At 38.6% G+C, this 12,614-nt stretch overlaps 1 protein-coding gene across 3 annotated transcripts in view; it reads left to right on the top strand.

Moving 5' to 3' along the window:
- The window catches only part of fgfrl1a (fibroblast growth factor receptor like 1a), a 136,259-nt gene that overhangs the window by 54,977 nt on the left and 68,668 nt on the right, over positions 1 to 12,614 (top strand). For all 3 annotated transcript variants that reach the window (XR_011917793.1, XM_072395313.1, XM_072395312.1), the window contains 4 exons: positions 4,434 to 4,511; positions 9,028 to 9,321; positions 12,048 to 12,220; positions 12,307 to 12,487. Coding sequence is in view for 2 of the 3 variants with exons in the window: in XM_072395313.1 (XP_072251414.1) it covers positions 4,434 to 4,511; positions 9,028 to 9,321; positions 12,048 to 12,220; positions 12,307 to 12,487 (726 nt within the window). In the remaining variant the exon portion in view is untranslated. The remainder of the gene's footprint in view (positions 1 to 4,433; positions 4,512 to 9,027; positions 9,322 to 12,047; positions 12,221 to 12,306; positions 12,488 to 12,614) is intronic.

The following is a 12,614-nucleotide window of genomic DNA, read 5'->3' as shown; positions in this document are numbered from 1 at the left end:
ACAGCTGAAAGAAGAAGGGAATATGTTCTCTAAAATGGATGTGTGGAACCTAAAACAAAAAGCGAAATGTTAATTCTATGTCAGAGCTGAAGAAAGGTGCAAATCTGGCCCTGCTGACAACTTTTCTGGAGTCTGGATGTCGAACACGCTGTGAAGCAAAGTATATTTACAGCTTTACTCAATTTATGACAAATAGGTTTAGAAATTTCACATCTGAAAGTTGTAGAATAACATATAACGGTATGTAAAGCAATCAGATTTGAGCGTGCAAAAAGCATTCAAGCATACGGTGTTATAGTTCTCTATTATTATTACCACCAGCCATACCATAGCTCTTTGTGATCTCTGAACCTCTTGAGGCAAAAGCCTCTTCCTCCAGCCAGGAGCGAAGTGATAATGGAGGAGTCAGATGGTCATCTGAACAACAATGTTTGTTTATATCCAGAGATTAACTGTGGTCTTCACAGCTGAGCTAAGTCTGGAAGTAATGCACTTATTTTTGGATCAAAGATGGGTTCTTGTTTTAGGCATTTCAAAGGGATGTCCCACTTCGACAGCTTCACACTTTTGTCGCAGTGCAGTCAGTGAACATTTCGAAAATCTAGAAAAAGGGTTTGGGAGAAATTTTGTTTCTTTTTGACTTCTTTGAAAATCTAAAGAAGCAACTTCTGATAGAAGACCTCAAAGCATTTAATTACAAAATAATAGATATTTACTGATTTTGCTTGAAATGAGCGTTGTCACTGCTTTTTTGTTGCACTCTTCCTTTAAGTAGTTTTGAAAACACCCTTGATTCTACTTTGGTCAGCTAAATGATACAAGGACATTTGTCAGCTAATTGTCAGACCATTGTTTGTAAAAAAAAAACAAAAAAAAACAATAACAACTTAAATATATCTTCTCTATATAAAGAACAGCTGTGGGACAGACACTGTTGTTTGCATGCCAGGATGATAAGAGTGGGTCACACTCTGTGTTGTCAATAGTCGCCTTATTCACCGGAGAGAAGCAGAATTATTTATCAGGGACATAGAGAGCAAAAACACAAGTGAATACAGCGATCGAGGCACATTTTAAAGACTCCTCAACATGCAGTGCTCAAACATGGCCAAAAGTACAGAGTAAGGCAATGATCCCATCCCATTCTTTACAAAAAAAACTACCCCCGTACAGAAACAAAACTCACCCAGAACAACAGAAGTTCCTATAGACAGAGTACAAGCAGTACATATTTGTCAGATTATTTTCCAAACCACTTTTTTTACCAGTCCAGCGGTGCAGTCATGCGTTGGCTCCTCTCATTCGTTAAATACTTCCGTGTGCATGCAGTTCTTTTGACAGCACTGTTTGTTGATGCCATCACAGTTATCTTCCTCTCCATGTGCAGCAAAGCAGTTCCCTCCAAAGCAACCGTGAAAATTCTCTCATCATTCTGCAGCCTCAAAGTTGTCCCGCCAACTAGAAGTCTGATTTAATTCAATATCTGGTGATACTATCAGCTGCTTCTGTCGGAGTATGTCGCTGGGACCTCTGTAGTACATATTAAAACCCTTATTCCTCAATATCACTCAACAGTTAACTTTGAGGAATTCTTTTGCTTGACCAACATGCATTTCTTAGTGTACATTGTTTCAGAAGAAAATGTTACTCTTCATTCAACTCTTCAACCCTGAATATGAAGTGTTCCCCTTTTGGTTCCCCTAAAATAGCTTGGCAGTTTCTTTGCTGTCTGTATTAGTTTTTTCTAACTGTTTGATATTTACACATGCCGTGTTGCCTTTTTCTCTTTGGATAACTCATTTATACAGCATACTTGCACTTGACTTGTATTTTTTATTTTGATTTGCACTAACAGCAACATCTGCAATGTAGTTTTGGTTTGTGATACATTTTTTTAATGCAGCACACACTACACAATGATTAAAGTTATGTAAGTTGATATGTTTGGATGGTTTAATTCTTGCTCTAGAATTCAAATATTTTCTGTTTGAAGCAGTTGTTTGTTGTCTGAACATGTAAAATCATACTAAGTGACAGTGCAGGACACAGGTGAGGACAGATAGGTGTGCAGTGTAGACGTTTGTGTTCAGATCTTGCGTTACAACGGTTCACCTAGATATCTAGATATCTGCTGTGCAAAGCCGTTTATTACGTCCTTCAGATTCAACTGGCAAGTCTTACTCTTCCATCTTCAATAGCTATCCTCTGAAACCTTGTTTTGTTTTGATATGTCACTTTTGGTCAGTTTCTGTTGTGGTCTTTGCTTTGGTAATGCAGTTCTACACATGTTTATCACTACACATCAACTGGTGCAGAAATCATTGCAAAGTGAGTCTGCCGGAGCACACACCCGTAGGATGTGTGATGATCACTTTAGACAAGAATATTGTTCAATGCCGTGAGAAAGAGCTGCATTTTCTGAACGTTCCTTGTTTAAAAACACTTGTTCAGCTCAAAATTCCTGGAAAGTGTGAACACCACTTATGAATTGGCTTATTTCAATGCGTTAATGCACAACACTGGCAACACATAAGCAGGAGACTCCATAAATCCAATGCTATTGTGCATGTAAATATAGTCAAAGTAAGGTGAATGTATATCATAAATAGTATTGTCTTTCCCTCTCAAAAGTTGTGTTAACTAATTATTTATATATCCTTATTAATCATGCAATATATGCATTTAATTGATTTGAGGAAATACTTTGATACTTAAGATACACTATAGGGCTGCACTGCATGGACAGTGGAATCAGTTCAGCCCCTATTGGTGAGTTTGTCTGCAGGGGGTCTGGCAAGTAAAGTATACAAGTCTTACATTAGGCAGGGGAAAGGATTTGCTTTCTGCAAAGAGTACTAAACCATGTTCCCCCTTCAGATTAGTCCCCCATGCCGCTTGGCTTCAAACGTGCTGCCGTTTCTCAGAACTCGCCGTGCATGTGTCAGGAGGGAGGGATAAAGGGGGAGTCCGACAGAGTGGATGAGGAGTGCGGTTTGATCGGAATACTGGCACCTCAAGTTACCATTTAGCTGAATAATGCCAAGACACATGCAGTGACACACCCATGTAGGAATTCATATCACTCATACACAGGGCTTGCACCATGTGACCTGCCAGGATGCTATTAATACCAGTCCTCAGGATGCTGGTCATGCCTAGTATTTGCATTTCAGATGCGTCTTTTATTCCGTCATCTGTCATTCTGTGATCCTTCAAAGACATTTTGAGCTGTATTAAACCCTCTTTTTTCAGTGGTCCTCTAAAATCGCCAAAAGATCATTTTTGTGTGTGCAGTATGCACAGTAAACAGATCAACAGACACACACACACACACAGACACACCCATACTTTATGCAGGTGGTCCAAGGCTGTTTGATTTATATTTTTCTCTTTCCTTCCATAGCTACTGTCAGATTTTATGCTAGGCTGTATCTGCCCTCCCTACTCCCCACTATCCTTTATAAAGGGCCCCTTGGATATATTGGTTCCTTATGGAAGTGTTTCTTGATACAAAGTTCCACAAATGTGAATCTTTTTTTGATAATCAATTAGGGAGGACATGCTGAAGGAGAGAACCTGAAACACCAGATGAAAGCAATTTCACACAGTGCAGTGTGTTTCATATGAAATTAAATTAAATTAAATAAAAAACTACTTTATTTATCATCAGATCATTAGAAAAAATATATATTTCTTTTCAAAGGCCTGAGCCTGGAATTCATGATTTAGGGGTAAAGAGTGGAGGAATAGTAGTGGGTGGTTACCTTATAACCCTCTTGTCACCACAGATTTGCAGCAGCAACAAGCCGCTCATACAGTTGCACAAAGTGACACACTTACTGTGTTGTCTTACTGTGTATTTGCTTTTTGGATTTAACTATTAATGTGGTATTGGTTTTAAAATTGAGTGTCAGGTTGTTGAGAGAAGTAGGAACTGGCTCTCACAGCTTTTAAACTTTTGAGCTGTGACATATTGGTGTATCTTTGAGTTGTACTAACCTGTCATCTCTCTGCCCATAAGCCTGCTTCTTTACAAACTGATACACCTGTTTTCCTGTGATAATGCTTGCAGAGTTTTTACCTGACCACTTGTAGGTCAGAAAAATGAATCAGACTTCTTGACTTTGTGTTGAATAAACCATCAAATCTTACGGCTCCGTGCTGAACCAACTGCCTCAATTAAAAAGACCTTCACATGCTGATGGAAAACACAAATAAGAGCTTTTTTAGCTTCCCACTGAAGAAACGTCTTGCTATTTTGTTTTAGTTATTAGCAAATGAATCTTCCTCTACTTTCTGCATGCAACCAGTGTTCATTTTAATCAAGCAACAACAAGTTGATGTAGAAATAATGACCTCATCAAAGCATGATCATTTGTTTTTTGTGATAGTCGTCAGTTCAGTAATGATGCATTATGTGTTTCTCTGAACAGATGACTCCAGTTCAAGAATTGGAGCAGGTGAAGCCAATGGTGACTCTGAACTTACCCCAGAGCTTGCTGGGAAACTAGGTAACGACTCACAACTTCTTCTTACTGTCCGGATCTGGATCTAATCCTGATCTGCATATAAACATACATGTGACACTTGAAATGACAAATATAATGTTTTAAAAAGTACAGTAGGAGATTGTACATTAAACAAAAGAAACTGTCAGAGAGAAGGTGAGGATGTATGATCATGCACAGAGACACAAATATGCACAGACACACATAAGGGTGGCTGTTTGTGTAAGTAATTGGCTCTGACAGAGTGGAGAGTAGACTATTTGTGTGAGGTGCGATTTGGTGGGAGACATTCCTTCTTTTCCCCCTTCCTAAGTCTCCCTGGACCCACTTGTCACATTACTTAACCCTTCTGTCGTTGCTTGTTGATATCCTTGTATTGAACGCTGTCTCTTTCCTTTTTTCTTTTTCTTCTCTGTCATAAATGTCAGTGAAGATTTTTTTTTACATATAAATTAAACTCCTCTGATTTCAAACAGATGCTTCTCCTTCCAAATTACTTGTTAATCTAAACTAGATGACATTTGTACTGCTATTCATTTTACCTTCTCAGACATTTTTATCATGCATTTACAAAATTTCTGCAGTCAGATTTTAACATCTCTCACAAGTGAGTCCGTCACATATAGTAAGTGTCAGCAGGCAGTTTGCCTAACTGAGTATAAAAACTCAAAGAAGGGGGAAACAGTTGGTTGCACTGGTGTTGTACTGGTGTACTCAATGAGAAAACTGACAGCTGCTTGAAGGCTTCATGTTAGGTCCTGAATGCTTCCTTTTAGGGATTCCTTATCATCCATTGCTTTCCAATGTTCATATGATGCTGCTTTAAGTTGATGTAAAGCAGCAAATTAATGAAACATAACAGATAAAAAAGAATATTATATCATGTTTCACACTCTGGAAAAACCCTGTTGACTCAGACCAAGATGAGCTCACTAGAAACACCAAACACATAATTAAACTTATGAAATTTCATATTCCACCATCCTATGAAGGATGTTAGTGTAACTGAGCTTTAAATGAATACACAGAGCCAACTGTCAGTCACCAACCACATTGAAGAACAATGACTCAAATCTTATTATCAGAGCAAAAACTTTTTCTAAAAAAAAAGGAAGACTGAAAGTAATCAGAACGGAATTGTACAGTTGGAATCATAATGTATTTTTGCATTACTTTCTTTGTTTATTTATCCATCCATTTTCTATACCCACTTAATCAAACTCAGGATCGTGGGGGTGCTGGAGCCTATCCCAACTGTCATTGGGCGAGAGGCATGGTACACCCTGGACAGGTTGCCAGGCCATCATAGGGCTTTGTTTTTTTTAAATTATTATTATTATTATTATTATTAGGTGTTGGTTTGAGCCAGTATTTAAAGTATTTAAAGGCGGCATCTTTCACTATTAGTTGATAGACATGAAAACCGTAAATGCTGAATTCACAATTATCACCAGAACTCCTCAATAAATTGAATTAAATTAGCTCAGTGGTAAAAAATCCCTCTAATTTTCAGCCGTCTCCACATTGGTCAAAAAAGCCACTAACACCAGCTAACATTTGGCTCTTGAGTGCAGTACAATATGAAAATATATAATTGTAATCACTCTGCAGTAGACATGGGTTTTAATCGGCACTCAGGTGTACACTTCAGAGCGACAAAAAAGGGCACTGCTCATATATTTTTTTACATGAACACATTTCCAGACTTATGGAAACTCTAAAACTGGCGCAACAACTTGCAGACAAAAGGAGATGAGATTGATCATATATTTTTGTTCCTTTTTACCTGTCAAGATAGCTGGAAACTTTTCTCTATTCCAATGTGTGAGGCTGACATCAACAGTTCAATCAAAAACAGTAAAGTAGCCTGAGTAATCTCAGACAGTGGTCCAACACACCTGTATGATACAGTGTAATGACATCCCTTCATACTGTTATAGTGATATTCCTGTACTCTAAGAAGTGAAGCTATCTTTGAGCAATGACAATAAACCCTCTACTACAGGCAACGTGAAAGGCTTTAATCAGCCTGTTTTAGCTGGTGTTTAAAAAAAACAGGCTACTTTTGATGTTAAAACTGTGTTAGTGTCTAGAATATATGCTGGATTCACAAGGTTTTTTCTGTAACACATACTCTTCCCCTCACACTCCCTCCCTGGCACACTGTCTGATCAAAGGCGTCAGTCAGAGGGTCAGCAGTATTTTTACACTGTGAAGTGTGGCGTTGAAGTGGCCCCTGAGACCCAGAACAAGCCTGCCCTTTCGCTCGCTCTGGCTCTCACCTTCTCCCCTCTTCCCCTCTTCCCTCCCTCTATCACTGCTCTTTCAGTTCCCCGTTCTCTTCTGTGTATTTTTCTTTCTTTCTGCTTTTTCATGTGCCCTCTGTTTTACCTTCATATTTTATTGTTTTAACTCAGTCTATTTCTCTTTGTTCTCTATATTTCTGACAACACTTCAACTTTTTCTCATCTGTTTTTAGCATCTGTCAGTCTTGTGCATGTGCGCTAACCCTAATATGAACTTGGCTTGTTCTTTTTCCATCCATTTTCATCTTTTGATATGGTTTAGCTTTGTATAAATCAGGTCTATACAATAACACCTTTCAGCACATTGTCTATGCCATCTTATCTTTATCCAGCCCCTTTGCTTTAACTTTTTCCTTCTTTTTACAATTCATTGCAGCCTAAGCCACTGCATCAGCTGAATATTTGCAATCATCAAAGTTGAATACTAATCTTTGAATCTCTTTCTTCGCTCTCTGCTAGATGTATTGATTCTGTCTGGTCACAGTTCAGCTGTAGTCCAGTAGCTTTCCTCAGACTCAGAGGGCACAAAGGCGAGACTTAAAAGCCTTTCCGGTGTGTTTGTTTTGTCATCCTGCCCAGCTTCAGGCCTGTCGGCAGAGAGCAGAGAGCTCCACTGAGTAATGCAGCTGTGGTGAAATCTCCCAATTTGAGAACACAAAACCCATCACATAACTCTTCTCCCTATTTGTTTATCCAGAGCTGGAATAATAACTGTGTCTAAAGAAAGAGATGCAACTGCAGTAGTTTCAGGCTGATTTATTGCCCCAGCTGATGGCTATCTGCTGTGGCTGGAACATGGGACCTATAAAATCAAGCGCTCCTGTGAATGATTTCCTCTCCTCCCTCCCTACTGGATAGTTTTATCCTCTTTGATCTGTTTTCATTGATTGTTGTGTTTTTTAAATGGGTTTCTGTGTTTAGATGTACTCACGACTTTAGATGAGTTCAGCTGAGTGACATTTTATTTAATGCTAAAGAGGAATATGTAACTTTTGAAGGGCGAGGGTAGAGTTAAGTCATGCAGCTGGTGCCGTTAATGAGGTGAAGAGTAAGAACACGGTGCATGGGATGCTGGATGAGTAAAAAAATCTAAGCAATCTGTTGCGTGGTCTTGCACAGGTGCTTGTGACTAAGACTTTTGTGTCAAGGACAAGAGGAAGTGATTCAAGATTGTTTTTTCAAACAAAACAATTAGGGTTTATTACAGCAAATTAGACTGTATATACCAAGAGGCGTGCTGCCATATGTTGTTACAGTACAATGGTGAATTCCTGGCGCCGCCTGCAGCAATGACCTCAGCCTGTATGACGCTCCTCACACTGCAAAAAATGTGTACGTCTCATACTTAGTCATTAGACCATTCAGTTTGTTCCTTATTCCATTTTTCTTGTTTACGCACTTCATGGGGCCACGGGTCAGCATGTTGTAACTGTGACAAACTAAAGGCTTTTCACATCAGCCACGAGTATGCTTGTGTTAATGCAGATTATAATTAACTTCAAAGAAACTGATTTCATGGTGCGTTATGGAAAGTTATACACCAGTGATGACTATTTGTGGAGTAGAAAATTCATTCACAATCACAGTAATTGCTGCCCGTGTCAGAATGAATAAACAAGAGTTCAAACAGCCAAACAGAGCAAGAATGTGCAGTTCATAAAGGAGAAATACATGAATACAATATGTGTGATTATAAGGAGTTTCTGTCACCCCTAAAAGAGCCTCTTAGAGACTGTACAAAATTTCATGGTGACATTTGAATTTTCCCAAGTGGAAGTTGGTATTTTGAAGCTACAACTATGAAGAGCAAATCTAAACTGTAATTTAAGAGGCCTGAAACATTTCTGAACCCCCTTTCCATGACATAGTCTTGTCAGATAACATGGCTTTGATTCCTTTTATGTCTAATAAAACTGTCACTTAGGAATTTTCTGTGAATACCACTATTTTTTCCCAATCTGTTCTGCTTCTGCTGGTCTGAGGAACAAAAGACTGCTTGTAAATATAAACTCGCTCCATAAACCATTTACTTCTACTAATAACTGTCTGTTCCCTTTTCACCTTTCTTTTTTCCCACTTGCTGCTAACTGAGAGAGAAAGGGTATCTATCTCTTTCCACTTCTTTAAAAAAAAAAAATCCTGTGTGACCCAAGAATGAATTTTCTATCAAATTGCTGTTTTAATTCAAACCTTCCTCTTCTTTACACTTGCAGTTCGTCCACGTTTCACCCAGCCAGCAAAGATGAGGAAACGTGTCATTGCCCGCCCTGTTGGCAGCTCTGTGCGCCTGAAGTGCACGGCGAGTGGTAACCCTCGCCCAGACATTGTCTGGCTGAAGGACAGCAGGCCACTGGTAGATGAGGATAGTGGAGCAGGAGGAGACGGCAAGAAGAAGAAGTGGACTCTGAGTCTGAAGAACCTGACACCTGAGCACAGTGGGAAGTACACCTGCCATGTGTCCAACAAAGCTGGAGAGATCAACGCTACCTACAAAGTGGAAGTCATACGTGAGTTGTCAGTTCTTTGTAATGAGAAAAACTGGATACTCACCTCCAAGATAGAAGTTGTCAAAAGCTTTAACTGCCATTAGATAAAGCTTCATGTAAGGAAGAGTCCAGCCAGTTCAGGACAGCCTGTCCCAGATGTTCAATGAGTACCGTATATCCTTCTATGCTGAAACTTTGCAAACAGGGATCAAACAAGTCCTTATTTTATCACAGATGTGGCAAGGAAATATTTAACCACAAGTCCTTTTCTTATTTTAGTTATGTGCTGTTATAAAACGGTTTTAAAAAAAATATGTACTTCGGAGATTTAATTCTCAAATCTGTTAATCTTTGTTTTATATGGATATTTTCAAAAAAGTACACACTTGGACAGACTTTTGAGAATTTTTGCTCAAATCAGATCTTTAAGAATCTTTAAGAAAACATTTAATTTAGAACACACTGTATGAAAAAGAAAATGTCGCTTTATCATATCTGCTAACACTCCTGTTTTTCCCAGATATAAGAAGACATTATATCATCCAGCTCCTTCGGGTTATGTTGTTTTTACCTGGAAATGCATACTTTGCATGGCCCCCAAACTTTATTATGAAAAATTACACTGCCTGAAGGTTTTTATGTTTGTCTGACCTTACCTAAGCTGCCTTATCATCTGGGAAATAGTATCTACACACGTGCTATATACTCAGACCAGGTGGCAGATACAGAAGTTTTTAGGTTGGTTTAAGGTATAGCTGCAACTGACACTAATAGTATTTTGTGATTGATTCATTTATTTTGGTGTGAGCAACCATTGATTTAAAACCTGAACATATTCAGTCTCCAATTTTATAAGAAAGAAATGCAGCGTATTCATACATTTACTACAAATAACTACTTTTTTGTGGTTAGTTGATTAATTTGTTATCCAGTCAGGTGGCTATTAATATGCAGTCAATACATGTACAATGTTTAACACATGTAAGAATATAGCTGCCTGTGGTCATGTTAGTTGTTTAGCTTTCCAGCTAGTATTTTTAAAAAAAGAATGCTTTTCACCCAAACAATAATATACATGAGGCTGTACACTGTTTGCGTATTACCATTTTACTGAGAGGTCTTTGTGACAAAATAGCTGGGTTTGAAACAGGGTTTGTTTCCATTCTTACTCACAGTACAGTGATTATGTAGAACGCCTAAGATGATATGATCAAGAACACCATAATTCATTTTTCAGCTCTTTGAATGATTTGTTGGTTGAAAGTCTGCATCCATGGAGTGATCAGAAAGGAAAGGACAAAGAAAGACAGTTGATTTCTGTTACACTGCCTATGCTGTACGATGAACAGCTCAATCTGTAGTAATAATAAGCTAATCTTGTATAAATTAATTTCCTGTCCTTAAGGTATTTAAGGTTATTTGCGAAGTAAAGCTTAGGTGTACACTTTCTGCAGCGTCCTGCCTTGTGCGCTGTTCCAAGAATAGAAGTTTAAAATAGCTTTTAAAAGCCTTCTTTTTAGTGGTATTTATTGATCACCATCAGTGTTGTCAGTAAACATCATTCAAGTGAGAGAGGAATGTTCTGCAGGTTTTTCAGTTCAATAGGTTAGTCGGTTGCAGTTTCAGTTTAAAAAAGTTTTTAATGTCAGGAGCATAATGTGAGCTGTGATGAGTTGTGGGTGGGTATTGATGCATTAGGTTATGTTGGAAGGCTGCAAAAGTTATTGCGAGGCTGCATAATGAATGTTGAAGAATTTGGTGGAGAGCTGGTGTTGAATTTGTGTGTGCGCTGAACTGTGTGTTACAGCTCTGTTGAGAGGTTAAAACCAGCTCTCTTGACGCTCCCTTCACTCACCACATCTGTTCTACATTAAACTACAGCTGTACTCTTTCTTGGAGGACTGTTATACATTCACACGTTTGTGCACACACTCACACACATATAAAAAGGCAGTAAATCAGCTGCTGGTTGCTCATGTCAAATGTGACATTTTCTCTATCAGTCAAGATTCAATCAGCTGTCAATCACACTCAGCTACAGAAAGGTCTTTAGAAACATATATAAACTCCAAGTGGAGGTGTTTCAGTGCAGTTCAGTAGGAGCATAAATTATCTGAAAAGTTTTTGTATGTTAGCTGAATAAGCTCTGATTGTGTGTTTCTGTTGCTTTTAATTCTAAGCAGTTATTATCAGATGCATTCAGAACATCCTATGCATAGCATTAAAAAAAGAAATTAGAAAAAACCTGTGTGCCGCAAAGTATGTGACACTGTACAAGCAACCAGGAAAATCATACTAGTACTGCAACTCATTTTATGTGTCATTTCTAAAGTAAAACATTGACTTGTAACTGTACCATGTCAACACGTGGCCACCTCACCAAGTCCATAAAACTGTGGAAACTGTAGTCTGTTCAAGCTTATAAATTTATCCAGCTATGCAACATAATCTAAGTCTGGAGAAATAGTCTCCATTTTCTTATGTGATTGTATTAACAAAATTTAAAACAGCCTTGAACGTCAATGTCAGGTTCCTTCATTCTGCTGTATGAAAGAAAACAGCTACAGAGGATACCCTCAGTGGAGAGGGACAACGTGTTGATGAATGCAGCAAATAATTCCTCAGTGTAATTCAGTTCTTCTTTTCCACCAAGTTTTTTGTGAATCCAATTAGCAATGAAATCATACTGTCAAACCATCTCTTATAACTGTTCCTGTTTTTTCTGTATTTTGTATCTCATTCCTCAGAGCGTACCAACTCTAAGCCCATCCTTACTGGTACTCACCCAGTCAACACCACTGTGGACTACGGAGGAACCACATCTTTTCAGTGTAAAGTCCGCAGCGATGTCAAACCGGTCATCCAGTGGCTTAAAAGAGTTGAACCTGGTGATGAGAACAAATTCAATTCTACCATAGAGGTACAGACACACTCTGTCAAAATTGTCTGAGATTAGTCACGAGGGAACTGAATGATTTCATAACATTGGTGGGGGTTTGTTCAAAGGTTGGAGACCATCGCTTCGTTGTCCTGCCTACAGGAGAGGTTTGGTCACGACCAGACGGTTCCTACCTCAACAAGTTGCTAATAACCAGAGCCAAGGAAGAAGATGCCGGCATGTACATCTGCCTGGGAGCCAATACTATGGGCTACAGCTTTAGGAGTGCCTACCTCACTGTGTTGCCAGGTAATACAAACAAGGAGGAAAAAATAATTGCATACATTTTGCATAAAAACTCCTTTTTTGGTCATATTCAAAGAAAATATAGGCAGCCTCTGCTAGAATTGTATCTATTTGGCTGTCTGACCTCACT

This window comes from Leuresthes tenuis, unplaced genomic scaffold (genome assembly GCF_036924035.1).
Source record: "Leuresthes tenuis unplaced genomic scaffold, fLeuTen1.0.hap1 SCAF_11, whole genome shotgun sequence".
NCBI lineage: Eukaryota > Metazoa > Chordata > Actinopteri > Atheriniformes > Atherinopsidae > Leuresthes > Leuresthes tenuis.
This window is presented reverse-complemented; position numbering and strand designations above follow the sequence as displayed.